The sequence below is a fragment of the Cottoperca gobio genome, chromosome 1 (assembly GCF_900634415.1).
Source record: "Cottoperca gobio chromosome 1, fCotGob3.1, whole genome shotgun sequence".
NCBI classification, from domain to species: Eukaryota; Metazoa; Chordata; class Actinopteri; order Perciformes; family Bovichtidae; genus Cottoperca; species Cottoperca gobio.
Genome location: NC_041355.1, coordinates 17,682,224 through 17,703,919, shown reverse-complemented (window position 1 = coordinate 17,703,919; position 21,696 = coordinate 17,682,224). Strand labels below are relative to the sequence as shown.

Sequence of the window (21,696 nt, the reverse complement as noted above, 5' to 3'; positions counted from 1 at the left end):
GTAACTGTTCTCAAGTACTGTACTTGAGTAATTGGACGTACCTCTACTTTACTTGAGTATTTCCTTTTTATGCTACTTCTACTTCTACTCCACTATATTTCAAGGGCACATTTTTTACTCCATCTGATTTAGTTACTTTTCAGATTAAATCAAATGTATTTATTCAAATAAAATATCTAAATAGTTTTTCCACCACTGCCATTTTTTTGACATTATTCAGATGCAGCTTTGTGTGCATTTTTACATGAATGAGTTGTGGAGCAGAGACACACCTGCAGGTGGAGACAGAGACCTGAGGACAGATATGATGAAACCAGAGTGCAGAGGACTGCTCTCTGAGGCTGCTGGTGATCATGAGATGTAAGCATAGTTAGATAGATTAGAAACAGAGTTACAATGTCAGATGATTATTTTGGATGCAGCAGTTTGAAAATGGCCAATTGGAATTCAAAGTGTTATTGATGTGTTATGTGATCTATTACAATTTGGCACAAAGATTGTTTTGTTCCCTCCTGACAAAATAAGAAATGTCACAGAGCCTTCACCACTACAAGGGTCATTACTTAGTATTTGTGTTCATTGTCCCGGGACACTATGTTCCTCGATGCAATGGCCATTTGTTTGTTTAAAATGTGGGGTTAGTCACCTCATATATACAGTCTATGTTAGTCACCCAGCTTTGCAGTTCTCCTCAGGTCTTTGAAGCCTTTGAATCTATTTTTGTCACGGTCTCTCTGTCTCTCCTCTACAGCCACATTCCCTATTCCCCCGGCCTCTTCATTGCCATTTTACATCCGTCCACCAGATGCTCTCGGACTTTCCTTCCTTGCCCCATCACCTGACCATCTACACACCTGTTCCCACTTCATCTGTTCTGCACTACCTTGCCTTCCCCGACCACTTCCTCGCCTGCATTTCATTATCTCGGAAGTACATATACCGGTCCACTTGCTTTGTTCCCTTATCAGGTCAATGAAGTTGCAATGTGGTTTTCTGTCTCAATTTTTGGGCCTCTGATGCCTGTCCACCTGACCTTCTGCCTAATTTGGACTCCTGCCTCTCTGCTAATAAATCACTGCTTTTATCCTGTCTGTCTTAGTGTGCATTCAGATCCTTCCCCTGTTGCCACTCTCCCTCACCGTTGTGACAATTTTAGATCAAATTTTCCCTTCCTCAACCTTGTCTCTGGTAAGCTCCTGCTCTGACCCAAACAGCAGACAAAGTTAGTGACTAGATGGTGAACATAGTGGACAATGGAGCTGCTAATTTGTCTCAGTCAGGGTAGAAAATCTAATATTTTCTCACAAAGATTTTGGGGCGATTTTTGCCTCCGGTGTCTGACATTTGGAAGCCACACATTGTTTTTGTTCCCTTGATTGCATTTTATGGGGCCAATACCTTGAATTTGAGGGAAATGTTTTCCTTTACTGCTGATTATTTCTGACACTGGTCTCAGTAGTTGGTTGAGACCAAACCCGAGCTATAAGGAGAGTGAATATTGGACTTACATTTTATTTACAACTTTAAATAAGAGCTCAGACGCTGGCTGACTATGGAGCCCCAGATATAGGAAATATATCTTCACACAAATAAAATGTCTTTAAGTATTATATGGGTTTATCTTCATATCATATTCAAAATGCTCTTTTTCTTAACGTTTTTTATTCTATTATGATATTTCATGACACATTTTATTTGATAATAATCAGATCTAAGTTTGTGTGGTTTCTTAGAATTATTTCACAATTGATTGGTTCATTTATATATTTTACACAATGTATTCATGTTTATGTAGGTTATTATGTATACATTATTTATTTATATAATATTGAACTCTTCAAAGCTCCATAGATGAGAGGCCTATACGTGTGCATGAATTATTGGCTTATATGCAGAGAGGGGAATTAACTAAAACGGTATCCTGTTCATTTGGTATGTGGAGTAACAGGATTAATATCCTACAGCAACAACACACCAGCAAACCTAAAACGGCTGACCAAGTGGGGAGGAAAAGATGAATGAGTGTGGAGAGAAATCAATATACCTAAAACATTTTAATACAGTTTTTCTTTAGGTCATGGCACTTCTACGCTCCCAGCTCTGTAATTTAACTCTCTTATATCGGTCCTGATCTGTGCACTCTGTGGCATCATGGGGTCGGTTATGGCACCTCATTCCACAGGGTCTGAAATGTGTTTGCATGCCCCGACTCCACGCCCAACCACATGTACACAATCCCTCCGACACACGTGTGTTGATGGCCCAACCCTAAATAACTTACTGACCGGCCGGCAGCTCACCCTCCTCACAGCACCGAGAGGGACAGTGAAGAAGGAGAAAGTGTGTGAGGAAGAGTGTGTGACAGAGAGAGAGAACGTAAGAGGATGAGCGTTGACATTTAAAGATTGCTGATGGTGTCTATTTGACTCATGTGGCCACATGGATTTACACTGTGAGTGTTGTACAGCGGCAGATACAAACATATCTACATAATTGATCAAAGAAGAGTCTGGACCTGGACCATTTCAGCTGAAGGGTTGGACTGGACCATGTGGCAGGGCTCGACTGACAACTGCTGGATGAACAACCTGGACTTATAGGGTCTACAACTTCTCCTAATAGACAGAATAACGTCTAGATATTTGTGATTGATGAGTCAGTGTGATCTTTCAGCAGAAAGGTGAGTGTGAGCTTGAGCGCTTACAGAAGTTCTCAAAGAGAGATTTCCCCTGTGTCTGTCATACTTTACGTCCGTGAAATGCTCTGATTCATCAACACAGAAATAGAGTATCAGAAAGTCCCCACCGAGGGGAGTTAACAGGGATGGCGACAGAATGAATGATGAATGAATGGAATTAAAACACCTGAGCATCTGGATATCCTGCCACATGTTTGCCAAGGACGCTGGAAGTTTCAAGACACTGGAATGAGAAAGACTCCAGGCTGGAGTAAATCTCTGGATGTCATAATCACATCTTTTGCACCAGGATGCTCCGTCTTCTTTTTTTGTGGGATTGGTTTGGACTTTGGACTTGAGCTAAAACTTTGAACTGTTTAGCACTTTAAACTCCACATCATCCTCTGTTGTGCTGCTCCTGGACATCCAGAATCTATTTGAGGAACCTCCTTAAAGAACTCACTACAATACTTACCAAGTTATGGATTCACAGGGTGGTCCATACCTCAACAAGAGGGCCCTGTGCTCACCTCTGGGTGCTGCCCGTCTCTGTCAGCTAGCCATGGGCTGTGCTGTGATTGCCATGGTTATCCACAATGCCGGCTACAGCGGTTCACATGGCGTGTTCTGCATGGCGGCGTGGTGCTTCTGCTTCGCCATGACGGTTGTGGTGTTTTTCCTGGACGCCACTCGTCTCTACAGCTGCCTGCCCATATCCTGGGACAACCTCACCGTCACATGTGCTGCCTTCGCGACGCTCATGTAAGTCACATGTTCAGGTGTAACTCTGATGTCGGCTTAGTGGTGGTGATGTTCTTACGAAACGATGCTAATAGATCTGCTTCCACATCTTTGTGGACAGCCAGGGGTGAACCTAAGAATGATGGGCAGGTTACACTTTCACTTCCATCTTAACCCCTTAACACTATAACAGATGTGTGTCCACCAATCCATGATTCAAATTCATTGACTCATTAATCATCAAACCCAGACCGAACCAAACTTTTAAATATATATATAAATAACTTATTAATGTGAAAAAATACTGAGGAATACTATCTTGCATCAAGGTTAGGTTATATAGGTTTCCAAAAATCACACAGTGTTAAAAAGCTGTCATTTTTATTAGTTATTTTTTTTATAAAAATGCTATAAAATTCCTATTCCCACAGAAAATGATCACCTGACTGCAGCTCTTCAGAGCATTTTAGCATCTTTCAGTTCATTATTTTGGTTTTTTAGACCACAACTTTACTGTTTTAGTTTAGTCTCACTGTTACCATCAGCGTTGTTTCTAGCAGCTGCAAGTAGTTCTGATAAACCTACCTGTACGTGACCTGCTCAGTACCAAACAGCTGACAGACGACCACTAGCTGGTAAATGTTGCTAATGCTAATGCTAATGTTATTCAGTCTCTGATGGAGGTTTAAATAAAACTCTCTTATCTCACAAGTTCACCATATCAACTTTATTAGGTGATAAGTATTGTGTTAACAACCTTTGTTGCTGCCCCCAAGTGGCCAAAAAAATCAATCAGTGCAGATTTAATTAGGTTTTTAATTTGAGACTTACGAGCTTTGTCAGACCTTTCAACCACATCTCATGGTCTATGTCTACTGCTTTGACACTCCAGAGCATTTTAATGACATCATTTCTACACATGTTTTCTGTTGTCTTCTTCTTCTTCAGGTATGTGACAGCCTCTGTGGTTTACCCGCTCTTCTTTGTCCGATCTGAGTGCCCTTACGCCGGCTGTGATGTCCGAAATTTCCGGATTGCTGTGACCGTCTGCTCCATCCTTGGTGCTGTGGCCTACGGGGCTGAAGTGGCCTTGTGCCGTGCCAGACCGGGCCAGGCTGTGGTGGGCTACATGGCCACCGCCTCTGGCCTCCTCAAAGTCGTTCAGGGCTTTGTGGCCTGCATCATCTTTGGAGCTCTGGCCAATGGGAGCGAGTATTCCCTTTATGCCGCCACAATCTTCTGCGTTGTCGTCTACGCTTTCTGCTTTGCTCTGACTGCACTGGTGGTTGTCATGACGGTGTGCGGGCGGACCAAAGCTGTGCGCTGCTTGTCCTTTGACCGCTTTGTGGTGGTGTGCACCCTCCTGGAAGTTCTGCTCTACCTGAGCGTGTCAGTGGTGTGGCCCGTGTTCTGCTTTGATACGAAATATGGCTCTCCATGGAGACCGTCGTCATGCCCTCAGGGGAGGTGTCCATGGGACAGCAAACTTGTGGTGGCGGTGTTCTCCTTCGTCAACTTTGGACTGTATGTGGCGGACCTGATCTACTCCCAGACGATACGATTTGTCTCCTCACGTGTGCGCACTAACTCACGATTGTAGCACCATATGGAAGCATATTATTATTATTATTATTATTATATTGGCTTAACAGGTTTAAGTCATTAATGTGTTACACCATTTATGATTTTCTTTGTCCATTCATTTGATATTTAAAGACACAGAAAGTATTGATGGGGATAGTCAAAGATCCCGGGACATCACTGGTGCTGCACATGGTCTAACACTGAAGCGCCCAGACAACCCAAAGTCAATGTGAAAGCACTGTGGAATGTGAACAAGGAATTTAACCACTACGTCGCCTCTGCCACACCCCACTGAGGTGACACCCCATCTCTTTACTTCACCCCTTCTGCCCTCTTGAGAGATTTTGGGTGAACAGCCAGCCTCACCCAAGCAGCCAGGACCCACTGGTATGTCCTGCCAAATCCTCATAAACCAAGACGCTCCCGCTATTCTTGACCTGCGGCACACACACACACACACACACACACACACACACACACACACACACACACACACACACACACACACACACACACACACACACACTGCTTATATTACTGCTCAAATAATACCTTGAGTCTTGAATATAAATAGTAAATCTCCCACTGGCATCTGTGGCATGCCTGTCATCTGCAAACCCCTCACCAGCGACCTACGGACATTACCCAGGCTGCCAGAAATAGACATGAGCTGTCTGACTCTGCACTCATGTTGAAGCAGTGAGACAGCATTTGTAAGATGCTGCTGTCTTTAAACCTCTCTATGAGGCCTTCTTCAGTCTAAGATGTTAAAGGAGAGCCCATTTCTTCAAGCCTGCTGGTGAGATGACCTGCAGTTTGACTGCCACGTTTGAAATCGCACAATATTCACAATTACACAATCTGAACATGGTCAGTGTGACTGAGGAATGTTTGCATATTATCATGTGACCTATAGAAAGACAAATGTAAAACAATGTTTCTATTTCCATTTACTACATTAACACTGGCAGTTACAAATGATCTGTGTGGTTAGTTGGTTTACAGTGTATTAAGATATATTTATATAAACATAAATTGATATAGACTTAGAGATAATCAATATTTTTATATTCACGATGGATCAAATGTCTGTGTGTATATGACAGGGTTCCGCTCATCGTGATAAATACATAGATCGTTATTACAAACTATATCAGCTCCTTGTTTTGGTCTCACCGCTCTCATAGCGTCGCTTTGAGCCGCAACATTGAAAAGCTGTTTCCAGTGATAACGTCTACATGTCACCAAACAGAAGACAGTCAGCGACTAGCTGCTGAACACAGTGGAGCATTTAGCAGCTAAAGAGAGGCTTATACCTGGCGGAGATATTGAGAGTGAATGTTTTACTTATAATCCTCAGGTGACCAGAGACACGACTGCAAATGAAAGTTAATGTTGCTCCAAGTCTGCTGGACGTGTAAATAGGAAACTGTTTGATAGCAAGTTTGCCATATCAACTATTTAAGGTGATAATATGTCATTGTTGTGTTTACTTCTCGTTCACATGTACGATACAGATCTGTCTATCTTTTGTTTTAGCCCTTTTTCTTTTTTTGTACCTCCATGTCATCACAAAAATAAAATTGCTTGTTAAATGATCTGTTTTAGAGTGTGCCTTTAAATAATGAACTAAGGTTCCCTGTGTTGTGCTTAAATGTATGATGTCTGAAGTGTAAAGATGTAAGAGTTTGTCATTCTGTGCCACATAGGCACAAGCGTTATTCAGGTGGCCTAGTAGGACTGCAACCAACGGTTATTTTCATTATTGATTAATCTGAGGATTATTTTCTCGATTAATCTTTGGGTTAATGAAATGTCAGAAGACAGTTCCTCAAAGTCCAAGGTGATGTCTTGTTTTGTCAGTCCACTTATGATATAAAACATAAAAGCAGGAAATCTCCATATTCGAGAAGCTAAAAACAGCATTTTCTGCCATGTTTTACATGAATACTTGCTTTAATGATTAACCGATCATCAAAATAGTTGGCGATTATTTGTCTGTTGATACTCTACTGCCTAGTTCAATATGCAACTGTGTGATCACCATTAAATGTAAGACTCAAATGAGCTTTAGGGTCTACTGTTTGTGTACAGTGCAAGACCATTCATTCAGGGTTTAGTTCATAACATGTCTTGGTTGTGCTTGCTCCTTCGCTCCTATCATCTCTTCTCGGTCACCGCCGCCTTGTACCGGTAGTGAGATCATGACAGGACTTTTATGTGAGTGAGCTATGTGAGGGCACAACCCAGCCTATAGTCATCATGCTCAATTTTTGACCAGCAATAATATGATGAAGAGTGTGGATTTATACCCCACTGTCCTTGCACTCATGGGGGTAAAGGAGGAGAGACAGAGGCCTTTCTGGCTGCCTACTCCTCAGTCAGCACTTTTATCTTCTTGTTTCACAGGAATAAAACAGAAGAGGACATCTAGCTGCCACAACTCACCAGTTTCTCCTTGTCCTCCTCCTTTTCTCCTGATTAAGATTTCTCTCTCACTCTCTCCTCTAACTTTGTCACTCCATATTCTCCCCCCTCCTCTCCATCCTTCACTCCTCTCTGCTTTGGTCACCTCAGTAAATCTCATCTCTCTAATCCAGGATCAATGTATTCCCCTGTCACATCTGTGAGCGCTGTGGACGTATTTTATTAAGTCTGTGAGAAGCCACTGTGCCTCAGCAAACGTGAAGCAAGACTGCCTTGGTGCTCAGCAGCAAATCCAACACCAGTTGGCTGCTCCTGAATCCAAATCTCTCAGACCACAGGAATCGCCATTGTGTGTCTTAGAGATTTGCTCTTTTAGACATTGTGCCAATTTTTGTAAATAACATGTACATACAGAAGGCGCAGATGGGCAGTGGTTTATAAGGGGGTTTATATCACCTTTGCAGCAATAAATAACTTTGTACACAAACATTCTGTGTTTGTTGCTTTGGAAAGCGTTTTTTTCCTCTGATAAATCCTGCAGAATTATTATGGACCGGCCCTCTGGAGGCAGAACTCGCTCCAGTGGAATATGGTAGAGCCCAGAGAGAGCTGCCACTGAAAGTGACGGACAGTGTTGCCACACAGCAATCTGTAGCTCCATTAAGGCCCGTGTACTCCCTGCTCCTCTGCAGATCCCCATTTAGCAGCTGTTCCATGTTTGGCACTCATTTTACTTCTCACTCCCTGCGGGCCTCTGTCTTAAACATAGAACGTAGGCTGTGTTTCCACACACACACACACACACACACACACACACACACACACACACACACACACACACACACACACACACACACTCTCTTCTGACAGAGATGAGCTGCGACAGGTGTCCATCATCACCGTCCCTTCCTGTTTCTCCAGCCGGGGGGGGGGGGGGCATGGAGGGACAGAGGACTGCTGGCTCGCTGTCATGCCTAATCTCTGATGGCGCATGTTGCTGATGTCAGCTGCCCCCCACGTAGCTCTTGGCTCTTGTTTTGCCAAATGCTGTGTGGAACATTGTCGAAGGCTAAATCTTTGGTCCCAGAGGATTTGAATCCATGATACCTCCCCTAGCTTAGCATCCTGTGGCAAGCTACTGTGTGCAAAAGAGAAAGGATGATCGTTGTGGAGGCGCTCACTGTCATCATTTTTATTTACTTATAAGAATGTACAAACAATTAGACATACCATGTCAATTATTAAAGACAGAAACAAAAACACACATCAAAGTATATAATATGATATAATATTTAATATGACATTTCCCGAACTTTTTCTATACTTAAGTATAGAAAAAAAAGTCAACAATAGTACATATCCCATTCAAAATAAGTGCTAACATTGCATGTGTTGTTTTGCACAATACATCATTCTCAAAGTATTTTCAAAATGTAGTACAATATGGGAAACCATAAAACAGAGGAATTTTAAAATGGAAAATGATTGCAAGGCCACTGTACTGGATTGAAATTACACAGTGTTCCTGTTATTTTGTCCAACCCCTGTAAATGAACTTTTAAGTAGACTGTGATTTTGAGATCACTCCCCAGAATTTAGGATTCTTGTTTGTAGCATTAAAAATTCATTTTGTTTCACATGTTTGGCAGGTGACACAGCTTCACCTGCTGGACCTGATTCACGGATTGCAATATTTGGTGTTTCACAAGAACATAGGTCTGTAAAATGATGTAAAAGAATATATAATGCAGCGTGCAGGGTTTCTTTTTTCTAAAAACTGAAAAATGGTAACCTCCCCGTCACACTTAATGGTTGAGAGGGTTGGTGAAGCTTCATAAAATATAAAAGCTTATATTCATGCTTTGTGGATCCTCTAACAATGAGACATCTCAAAATCTTCCAGAAATTATAGCAATCTTCTCTGGATTATGCTAAACTTTGAATCCTTTTATGTGATTCTCTGATCCACTGAAATTGTATCTTTTTGTCATTTATGGGCATTTTCCACTGACGTTAGTGTAGTCTTTCTGAGTGGTTTGTATATTGGTAATAAGTCTATGATCAGGGAAAACTAAATACATTTGTGAAACTGTGTAAATAAAGGATTTGTTCCCAGTAGACAAACACAGCCCCCTTCACATTCATTTCCACCATAAGCTCAAAGTACAGAGACGATCAGCCAAGCAACCTTTTAGTATGAGTCACCATGTTGGTGGACACCAGTGAAGAGCACAATCAACAAATATCCTCCTGTTTGCCCTCCTCAACCTTCTTATTATCTCGACACCTTTATAAACAAAGAAAATCTCTGTTATGTAATTGTATGATTTCATTCTCACTCTATGCTAAATCCCTGCTGAACTGATGATAGAAATACACTTTCACTTTCAGGTCTGAAACCCAGGTGGAGAAACAAATCTCTGCTTGTCTGGCTGAACTCGCTCAGTGGATGTCTGCACACCACTTGAAACTCAACCTCGACAAGACCAAACTGCTTTTCCATCCAAGACCTTACCATCAACATCGGCACCTCTGAAGAAGAATAAATGTTGTACAGCTTCTTATATCCACATGTTCTTTTGGGATTTTCACTCTGATGTGTCCCTGAGATTTTGTGATGAGCTGTTGGAAATCCTTTATTAGTTTGGGGTTTTACAAAAAGAATGAAAGCTGACATTACACTGGATGCCTTAACTTCACTGCTGTCATTTCTTTTCAATTCAATTTTATTCATTCCTGCCTTAGACTCATTCTTGTCACTCATTCTTTTCTCAGACTGCAGGAAGGGAGACATATGCACACTTGGGAAAGATTTTCTGTCTGCGTGTGATATTAAATATGCACATCTTCTCTCACTCAACAGAGCTACTTTGCTCTCTCTCTCTCTCTCTCTTGTTGTTCTGTCGTCACACACACACACACACACACACACACACACACACACACACACACACACACACACACACACACACACACACACACACACACACACACACCTCTCTGGGCCCTAATCACTGCAAGCAACAAATTGTTGTGAACGCTTGTCACTGTGTGTTGAAAAAATAAAAAAACAGTTTTGTGCTCTGGTATTTTTAATAAATCTCTTGGGCGTTTGTCAAAACAAGAAGGACCGAATGAGTGTTGTCACGCCTCAGCACACATGCCGAGTCTGAGTGATAGATAGTACAGAAGCAGGCAGTGGTAAATTGACTTTGTGTGTGTGTGTGTGTGTGTGTGTGTGTGTGTGTGTGTGTGTGTGTGTGTGTGTGTGTGTGACTGAGAGGCAGAGTTGCAGGGATACATCACTGAAATGTTCAGCTAGTTTGAGAATAGGTTTGGAGAACAGTTTTGTGGGCAATTATTCAACAAGGGGAAGGGGACTCTGTGCCGTACCCCCCCATACACTACTCCCTCTGTTATTATGCACTTTGTAACATCAGAGGGAATGAATCTTATTCCTTAACTACCTAAATGTTCTGTTTTATTCTGAGAAAGAAGACACACTCAAGGCGAGACAATCTGACGTCTTTTGCCTCGAAAACCTTCTGACGAAATTAATCAAATCATAAGAATGAAGAGGCAAAATCAGGTTGAGCAGAGCTTCTGCTGAGGACACAACAGAATCAAGTGATTCACTTCAACACCGCTGTCGTAAATATGAACACCTATAACGTTACACGCACATTTGTTTTGATTACATTACTTGCTAAAACGAGCAAACATCAAGCAAGTTCAACAAAGATATAATATGCCAATTAATATTACTCACTAGTCCAACGTCCGTCCTACAGCCTTTATTTCCTGTTTAGGGAGAAATAGCAGCCATTGCTCCACAAAAAGGCATAATTAAAAATGAGGCTCTCTTTCTCTTCATCCATGACCTCGTTATCATCTGCTCATAAGTTGGCTGGCTTCCAATGCACATCAACTTGTAAATGAAACCGTAAACGCTGACTTCATGGGCCTCCATGTTAACTGCCTGCTGTGTGTGACGTCTTTGTTTTTGTTCTGTTGTGCACGTGGGTCAGTTCAGGACCTTGACCAGTTTACACTGGAATTTTATATTGGCCACATTTTAATAATGTGAAAATCAGGTCTGATCAATAAATCTAAATTGAGCGCTAGCTTGAGTGTGAATGTAGCCAAAGTGCCGAAACGCCTTACTCACTTCTTGTGGGAGATCGTACGACCCGCTCACTAAAGTTACAGTGCAAGACCAAGTGATCGGGGTGCAGAGTGGGACTGAGAGACACGATCACAAGTCAGCGTAGCATTCAAATGATTTTGAAGCTGTTTTTTTAAGGTAAAAAGTTGCATAACGATGCTTTAAATACATTATGAATAATCCTCAGTATTTCAAAGATCCTACAGCGGGCCTGGGCAAGAATAAATGACTATCTCAATGTGTTGGGGTGTACACAGGGTGTCACCTGTAGAGAATAAACTGATGAAATGATATCACTCTGCCCAGCTGACTGACGAGCAAGAGTATCCTAACAGCTGGTGCTGTCAGAGGGCCTTGCATTCAGCTTTATATATAGACGGGAGCATATGCAATCCCTCAGTCTGCATTCCTGTCCAAGAGCACTGTGAGAAATTAAATGGAACGAGTTCCCTCAAAGGAGACGTACAGCACCTCTAGTGAAGTTTAAATTTAGTCTGGCATGGCATGGCATGAGACACACGGGGAGGAAGACACAGACAGACAGACAGGAGGGTCAGGCCTATTAAAATGTGCACAGGGGAGATTTTAGCATCAAACTGACAGTTACAGGCCAAGTTCGTGGTTTATTTTGAGAATATGCATTGGTGAGCTACCGAGGGATAGGCAGCCAAACTGTATTCGGATGCTGTGGCTCATTAGTGTACGTGCCATCCAATTCGGCTTTATTTCAGATTCTGTCAAATCTAAGGGGAGAGGAAGACGCACTGGTCTCCTGTTAAAATAACAAACCTTCATTCAAATTCAAGCCCCTCAAATATCACAAGCCACTTCTGGTACCCTCAAGTGTTTTGGTGAGTCATTTTCAAATCTCGGTGCATTTCCGTTTAAAATAATGAACCCTGGACGTATGGCCAAATCTTTCAGTTGGCATGTGAACAACTTGCAATACTTTCTGGTGTGTCCCAAAAACTACACCTATATGAATCACATCTGAAGGGTTTTTATGTATTTTACCAAAAATCATAAAAAAACTATTTTAATGGGGTTCCGAAAAATGTCATAACAACTATGATAACTTTGGTACAGATACTAGAGCTGAAATGTTTAGTTGATTAACTGATGAGTCAGTTGACAAAAAAATAATTGGCACACATTTTGATTAGAAATTAATCGTTTTAATTTTTCAAACAAGAAAACCAACATTCTCTGGCTCAGCATCTGAAATGTGAGGATATGTTGCTTTTGTTTGTCATATGTAATAGTAAACTGAATATGAGTGTTTCAGATGATTTTAAAGATGTCACTTCACAATTGATAAAATATTAATCGTGTTAATATTGACAGTGGCAGGTTTCATAGAGGACAGACACAAATGTACATATGTTATTTTAGTACAGTCTGTAGGGCTGCAACTACAGATTATTTTCTCTTTTAATCAATTCATCACTTGTCAGTCCAAAACCCAAATATATTCAGTTTAATATTATTTAAAACACACAAAATCTCCATATTTTCTTCCATTTTTGCATGAAAAATTATGGCCAATTATTTGATTATCGAATAGTCGACTAACCGTTGCAGCTCTAACTGTATGCTTTGATTCTATATATAATAATATAGTAAAATACAAACAAGATTAGCACCGTCCTCTCCACCCACACACTAAAAGTGCAGTCATACATGGTCTAAATGGAAACTGACAGTATTGGCTTTTGCCAATACAAACATTGCATTCTTTACACATTTCTCGGCAGATTCACCGTCCAGAAAACTGATGCAACGGGGCATATGGGACTACTAAACCCCGCCCAAATGCCAGATCTAGTTTTTCATTGGCCAGGATGTCAGCGTGTCTGTGTCGTGATTGGCCAGTCTCACTGCCCGTTACTGTTGGGGACCACATTGTTGAGTTGAGTAAAAAGGAAGCCACGTTGACATAGAAAGTAGTATTTGTTAGTTTTTTGTCACCTCGTCCATTTACACCTGTCAACTCAGGAAACTCAGCTGAAACATTTAGGGAAAGGTAACTATGTCCGTGTTGTATAAATGTTTTATTTTTTCTGTGAAACCTATCAGAGCGGCTAGCCGGTCATCAGCTAGCTAGGAAATGCTAGCATCGTACATCAACATCAACTGGAGCTAATGTTAGCACTGGATACATTAACAGCTTGTTTGTAAACGTTAGACTGTTTTAAAAGGCGAACTTAACAGCGATACAGAATCTACAATGTGATAAACAAGTGATTTTGACAACAACGTTACAAACGCAGCTGGAAATCATATAATTGTAAAACTGACCTTTGATTATTGTTATTTTAAACATGCATGCTGTGGTATTGTTTTGTTGTATTGTTTGTTTATTGTATTTTGAGAGTTTGATGTGGGTTTTTTTATTTCCTGTACCAGACGTTTTTCAATAAATAACTTTTAAATACATTCACAGTTGTAAATCACTAAATGAGCCCTTAGCACTGTGCAATCACCCATGGGTGCTGCCAGATTGTCAGAGGAGGTGTTTCATCATCCACTGTCTGTGGACCAGCTCCAGGATTTTTCTTTGCATTGCATCATTACCAAAGACTGTCTCTGTGCTTTTAAATAAGTGAAAACTGGATCCATAACTAGTCAAAAGTAAAAATGCATATTGTACATTACATTTTTGGGGGTCTGTTCATAAACGTGACCCATTGAAATGCAGATAGTGAGCAGCAGCTTTCTGTTTTAACAGGTCAAAGACGCCACATCATCTGACAGGATGAGCGTTGGATTCATTGGAGCGGGCCAGCTGGCTCACGCACTGGTGAAAGGATTCACGGCTGCAGGTGAGACCACTTTCTTTATTGTGCAATATTTGCCAGGCTTGTAATGAATCTAAATTCCCTGATGTCAAATCATACAGCCAGGTCAACTGATTTTGGGTTGGATAACAGCTACACACACATGCACTATATGCACACACGCATTTCTTTTGTTTTAGGTATTCCTTAGATAGAACTTTATCTGTTTCTTGTGCTGCTGTAGCATGTGCATTTTGCCTCTGGGGATCAGTAAGATTTTATATTACAGTTGTCATTTCCCATCTAATTGTACATCCTTATAGCTCACTCTCTACTTTCTCTTGTCTCCCTCCCCAGGTGTGATTGCCACACAGAGGATTACAGCCAGCTCCCCAGACTCAGAGCTGCCCACTGTGTCGGGGCTGAGGGTGAGAAGACTTGTTTCTTTTTGTTGTGTAGAAATGGAAACATTGGCGCATGTGTGGGCTTGTCAAGGAGGTTGCCTCCCCCCATACCTCTTCACACCCTCTCTGTTCACCATCACAGTTTTCTTTCTTCTTCCTCAGAAAATGGGGGTGAACCTGACAACTAGCAACAAAGAGGTCGTCAATAAGAGCGATGTGCTCTTCCTGGCTGTGAAACCCCACATCATCCCCTTTGTTCTGGATGAGATTGGGCCAGACATCGAGGACCGTCATCTCATAGTCTCCTGTGCGGCAGGCGTCACCATCAGCTCCATAGAGAAGGTCAGCCTGTGGCCCCATCTCTCTCTTGCCCTGTAATCCAGGGCTATTAATCTGCGGTTAGTTTGTTGTAGAAGTTTACTAGATGACCATCTGTAATGTGCACTTTATGGTATTGTTACTATGCATGTTATGTATTATAGTGTTATTGATTTATCTTCTAATTTGTTTCCCCGCTTCCTCCCTATCTCAAATTAAGTTTAATTGAGCTGTTTCGGCATGCTTCCAAACATGTAAAAGGAAATGGTTTTACACCCTGTCTCCTCTACACACCTAGCCTTTGTTTCCATCTTGTAATTTTACAGAAGCTGCTTCAGTACCGTGACGCTCCTAAAGTCATGAGGTGTATGACTAATACTCCAGTGGTGGTGAGAGAGGGAGCTACAGTGTACGCCACTGGGACACATGCAGAGGTAAAGTAATGTAATGTTCTTAGGATGTCAAAGTTTGTGCAGTGTATCTCCAGATACAAGTATCAAAAAGCTGCACAGAAAGTTGAACCACACATTTTGCTTTGGCTAATTCTACTACATCATTACCAGGATGTTGTCCTCCTTGTTTCAGCTGGAGGACAGCAAGTTACTGGAGCAGCTGATGTCTAGTGTAGGTTTCTGCACGGAGGTGGAGGAGGACCTCATTGACGCTGTCACAGGGCTGAGTGGCAGTGGACCAGCCTACGTAAGTACCTTTTTAGGGCTGTGTGTTTGTCATTAAGGGGTCTATCAAATCAAATCAAATCAAATCAAATGTTATTTATATAGCCCGGTATCACAAAAATACAAATTTGCCTCAGGGGGGCTTTGCAATCTGTACAGCATATGAGACCCTCTGTCCTGAGACCCTGACAGCAGCTAAGGAAGGTGTGAGTGATGTGTGATGCTTACACACAGAGTAAAAGGTGGCCATCTCTGTGTGGTCTGGTACGGGCTAAATAATTATGTCTGCAACAGTCAAAAGAATGCTGGCTGTTAAAATCCCCTTCATGCTGGGCGTTCAGTGGCTGGTAATGTTTTTACATATTTTCATGCTTTAGATCTAGACACAGGGAAAGCAGTGGTAGGGTGAAGAGGTTTAAATACGTGCCAGGGTTTCTTTTCGTATCCCAATAAAAAATGATTTACAATGATTGCCTGCTTGAGAAAATAAATGAGGTAGCCCAGCTGTGGTAATGCCCTGTATTGCCATGCTTGTTTTTCCAAATCTATCGTTCCTGCTTTATAAAACGGTCACGTCAAATGCCTACTTAGCAGGCAAAGGTGTGTAGTTGTTGAGGAAATTAAGAATAATTGTGTCTGTGAATTTTATCTCCTGTCTGCATAGAGCTTGAGCTTTAAAACGTTCTTTAGGCTTGAAAGTGTCTGAGCACATTTTGACCCCAACTGTGATGATGAAGTGCAGTAACTTTGAATAAAGTGGATGTCAGTGTTAAAGAGTCAACTTATTGGTCTACAGTCAAATCAAATCAAATGTATTTGTATAGCCCAATATCACACATTACACATTTGTCTCAGTGTGCTTTACAGACTGTACAGGATACGACACCCTCTGTCCTTAGACCCTCGCATCACACAAGGAAAAACGTCCTAAAAGAAACCCCATAATTAAAGGGGGAAACATGGAAGAAACCTCAGGGAGAGCCACTGAGGAGGGATCCCTCTCCCAGGACATGCAATAGATGTTGTGTGGCAATAAATGTCGTGTGTACAGTATACTCTGCAGACAGGAGGCTAAATAATAAGGAAGAAGTAAAGAAAGCTGGACAAACCACTAATGTGATGACTCAAGTTCTTGATAAATCAGACTGTAGCTTTATATGATGGCTATACAAAGAAGTGATGGACTTGCTGCCTAAAGGGGAAAGAAACTGTGTATTTGTGTTTATAACAGGCGTTCACAGCCCTGGATGCTCTTGCAGACGGAGGAGTGAAGATGGGTCTGCCAAGAAGACTGGCTGTCAGACTTGGAGCTCAGGCGCTATTGGTCAGTTGTGTTTAGTTTTGTGTCTCTTTCGCTGCACCTCTTCTCAATGTTAAGTCTCCATGATCTGTTGGTCATCTGCAGAACAAAACAGTAGGGTTGAGTTGCTGTTGTTAATGCACCAAACATCTCTATGGTCTTATAACGGCTGACTTAGTTCACTAAATATAATGAAACTGTAAATATAAAACTATAGTATTCTGATTTGAAAGAAAAAATTAAAGATCTTTTCTGCAGGTGATTGGTAAAAACAAAATTTTAATTGCTGCTCTTTCAACCTGATTAAAAAACAGATATTGTTTATATTTGTTAATGCAAACCCTGTTTTTATCACAATTTGTCAAAGATTCACTTTAAATCGTTTTTGTAATCGTGGCAGCGGCTTCAGACTCCATCAGCTCCTTTCTGCATTTTTATAAGCAATGTTCTGTGTTTTGCCTTTTCTTTGTCTTTTCAGATGTTGTTATTTGTTGTAGACAGTAAATACTTTTGGTCTGAGTGTCTCCTCTTGTCTGCACATTTGTCTGCAGGAAACGCTCACCAAGACACTCTAGTGGCATAGTCATGCTCGCCTTTTAGAAGCCAACAAGCTGCCTGGAAAATCTTTCACAAAAACATTCTTTGACTGTCTGTATGTCAGATTAGATTGAATTTCTTGGATGAACTTTAGTTGTAATTGATTCTACATTACAATGCGATATTTGTGCAACTTGCACTATAATGATGACAAAAGCGATTCTGTTGCTGAGGCTGCACCATGTGTCAGCACTCCGTGGCTCTGTTGAAGTGCACAAAACATTTTCCTTCATTTACCTCCTCACTCTTCTTAATTACTTTGTCATGTTCCTGTTTATCTTCAGGGAGCAGCTAAGATGCTGCTGGACTCGGAGCAGCACCCCGGCCAGCTGAAGGACAATGTGTGTTCACCAGGGGGCGCCACCATCCACGCCCTGCACGTCATGGAGAGCGGTGGCTTTCGCAGCCTCCTGATCAATGCAGTAGAGGCTTCATGCATTAGGACACGGTGAGAAAGTTGCACCTGCACAAACAAATCCCACATCCACACCATCAGCAAGACCAGGTTTCATTTTTTTTTTTTCTCACTTATTGCTGTTCCTGGGCCCCAAGATTCCCCAAAGATTTCAGTTGTGGATTATTTACGTTTTTTAATAATCTGCTTAATACTTTTTTTTCAATGTATAAGTCTATAAAATGTAAACACTATGACAACTGTCTATCACCAAATCCTAGAGCCAAAGTAGCGCCTTTTATTCAGTTAACAACAATATTAAAAGCAGAGAAAAATGTTGACAGGTCAATGAATCAATCCCCCAACTCTATTTTTTACATCAACTTTCAAGACCGTCAACAGCTGCTACAAAGGGATTATATGGAAATAATTTAGGGATGCACGAAGATATCGGCCGTCATCGGTGTAGGCCAATAAAGGCTTTAATATTAAGTATCGGCATCGCTCTGAAATGAACGTTTCTGCTGATAACGTTACTCTTTAATTATGCTAACGGTTGACAGGTGCAACGATTATGTCTCCATAGTGGATAAAATCTACCTCACATACTCGAGTCTGATTTATAGGATTTAGACCGACCAGCCTCGTTCATTGGACTTAAAAGGAGAGAAGCTGCTTATATTTTATACACATCACCTGGTTGTTTGTAGCTCATAGAAAAGCGCAGATTAAACCTGTTTAATTTTTTTCCACAATTATAATTAGTCACATAATGGGCTCCTATTTTTTTAATTAATTAATTCAGTGAATTTGTTATTGAGTTTTAGCAAGAGTCTAAAGCATATGCACTAATTTAGAGTACCGTATTTTCCGCACTATAGAGCGCACTGGATTATAAGGCGCACTGTCAATGAATGGTCTATTTTCGATCTGTTTTCATATATAAAGCGCACCGGACTATAAGGCGCATTAAGCGAAACAAAACAGTCAGATAAGTCAGTCAGTCAAACTTTATTAAACGTGTTCACAATAACTCAACATTGTTCAAACGTTAATGAGCGTATTCACAATAACTCCCAACCTTGTTCAGTTGTAACACGTAAAAAAAACAGTCTGATACCGCCAAATCAAACGTCATCTTCTTGCTTCCTCCACTTCCGTACCATTGATTCATTAATGTTGAATTCTCTCTATTCCCATGTTCTACTGCGTGACTGATAGCCTTGAGTTTGAAGTCCGCGTTGTAAGCGTGTCTCTTGACAGGTGCCATTTTGGGGTCCTTATACACACACACTGTAATATTATGGTGAAGCACAGTATGTATTACTCCGCGACGCTCCTGACTACGGTAGCCGTAATGCTGCAAGCGGTGCGTGTTATGCAAGTACAGCGCGTATCCCTATGCGTAGCTAGACAGTTAGCTAACATGCAAAAGTCCTCCAATAAAGATGCAAGGTTTGCTTTCTTGACTTTACTGTTCTTATTTTACTTCGTAAAAAGACAAATAGTTTCCAAGGCTCAAGCATCACAGACACAAACACAGTTTTTTAGCGTCTCTGCTCCACGTGTTGATCTCGCAGCTCCGTAAACAAAGATCCTCGCAAAGCAGAAGTGCTCACTCTGACACGGCCCCAGCAAACCAACAAACCAAGGAGCGCTCACTCTGAGTCAAAAAACATGTCCCAACTCTATAAACATAGAAATAGGCAGCACAGTGCGGCTTTGTAGTTTACAAAGGTCGTACTAAAACATTTTGACAGAGCGCCGTGTACCACACAAAATCGCTTCGAGATCAGTAAACACAACCAGAATTAATCCATATATAAAGCGCTCCGGATTATAAGGCGCACTGTCGCTTTTTGAGAAAATTAAAGGCTTTTAAGTGCGCCTTATAGTGCGGAAAATACGGTAAGCATAATAATTTGTTAATTCCACTGCAGGAGAGATTCAATATTCTCTGCAATTAGGTGGGAAATCATGTTTATTTCAGCATCGGCCAAAATAAATTGGAAAATATCAGCATATCGAAAAAAAATGGATCCATATTCTCTGGACCCCGTCAGTGTGCCAAGTGACCCCCTTTTGGGTTCCTCACTGCAACGTTGAGATACTCTGATCTCATAGCATACAATTTAAAAGTCTGTTGCTGTCTTCATTGCAGCACTGACGGAAACACATGCACAAACACACACTTACATTTGCACTGTATATCTAAACACTAGACTTGCCCTTCCTCTCACAGAGAGCTGCAGTATCTGGCAGACCAAGAGCGCATCTCCCCAGCAGCCATTAAGAAAACTACACTGGACAAGGTGCTCCAGCAGCCCGGAGTCACAGTCAGCGGAGTGGCTAATGGGAGCGGCAGATCGGGGCTCAGCCTGTTCAACAATCACGGCTCCAATATCAAGAAGAAGAAGAACTGAATACTCGGAGGCAGGTGCACACAAACGTATCACAGGTTTATACACATCATTTCAACTTAAGCAGCTGGACTGGTCATAAATGGTGTCCAAATCACTTCACAAAAATGCCAAATTATTTATTCGTACTTGAGTTACATACGGACAGTGGACCTTTCTACACTACACACAAGCACAGGTGCATTCTGGGTGCGTTGCCCACAGCTATAGCCTTATGTTGCGATGCAGGGTTACTGTCTACACATGCGCATTCAGATACACACTGAAGAGCAAAAGTGCATTTACAATCTCTTGTGTGTCTGTTAAACGGTAACGACCCAGTGGGCCATCATGGGACCCTGGTACACGCCAGGCAGCAGATGCCATCAAGATCTAAGTGTTTGTCTTCAATGTCGTTCTTTTAAAACAAAAATGAAGCCACAATGTAAATCATACTGTCCCCTTTTCTTTTTTTTGTTGCTAATAATTATATTTTGTTTTTGTTTGTTTAACAAAGACTGAATATGGAGCGAACAAAATATTTACTTTATTTTTGGTTGTTTTGATTGTCGTATATGAACATCATGGTCTTCATGGATAAAATACCTTCCCTGCTGTGTTACAACTGGGTTTCTAGGACATTAGGAACATTGTGCCTACAAAACCCTAACCCACAAAACATGTCTTTCTTGCATATAAAGGTCATTCCAAGCTTTCAGGTATGTCTGATGTCGGCATCTTCCTCAAATCCATTTGTTAATTTCCTGTTTGTTCAGGACATTGTGGGTCTTGAACCCCAAATCTTGAACTGTTTTCTTGAACCTCCTGATGTTTTATAATATAGTGGCACTTTTTACATGTTCTCTCATAAAGGAATGTGATGCTGTTACCTGTACAGTCCTTCAAGAAATCAATCTACACAAAGAATCAGAATGATATGAAGATATATTCGTACAGATTCAGTCCGTCCCATTTGTGTATTTTGTATTGTTCCTTATATTTTAATGCCCATAATATTACATGTTATGTAATGTTTTGTTTGGTATAACAACCACTGAGTTGCTGTGTCAGTCAAAAAGTCAATATGATGCAGATTCAAATACTTTTGTTCCTAAGCTAGTTTGTCCCTGAATTAAATATGAGTGGGGTGACTTGCATTACTCTGCACTGACTCTCTCAGATGATTTGTGTCCTATTATTATCTCAGCTCCTTTTGTTTTCCTAACTTTGTAATAC

At 41.2% G+C, this 21,696-nt stretch overlaps 2 protein-coding genes across 2 annotated transcripts; both read left to right on the top strand.

Annotated features, from left to right (window-relative positions):
* Window positions 1–2,340: 2,340 nt before the first annotated feature.
* On the top strand, window positions 2,341–6,565 carry LOC115011957 (myeloid-associated differentiation marker-like protein 2). The gene is made up of 2 exons (XM_029437269.1): window positions 2,341–3,439; window positions 4,367–6,565. Exons 1-2 carry the CDS (start codon window positions 3,159–3,161, stop codon window positions 5,016–5,018), a joined length of 933 nt encoding a protein of 310 aa, XP_029293129.1. The 5' UTR covers window positions 2,341–3,158; the 3' UTR covers window positions 5,019–6,565.
* A 6,874-nt stretch (window positions 6,566–13,439) lies between these two features.
* pycr1b (pyrroline-5-carboxylate reductase 1b) lies at window positions 13,440–21,641 on the top strand. The gene is made up of 9 exons (XM_029443180.1): window positions 13,440–13,617; window positions 14,323–14,416; window positions 14,729–14,799; window positions 14,938–15,117; window positions 15,420–15,527; window positions 15,679–15,792; window positions 17,002–17,094; window positions 17,952–18,115; window positions 20,304–21,641. The coding sequence occupies exons 2-9, from the start codon at window positions 14,350–14,352 to the stop codon at window positions 20,482–20,484; spliced, it is 978 nt and encodes a 325-aa protein (XP_029299040.1). The 5' UTR covers window positions 13,440–13,617; window positions 14,323–14,349; the 3' UTR covers window positions 20,485–21,641.
* The last annotated feature ends 55 nt before the right edge of the window (window positions 21,642–21,696 follow it).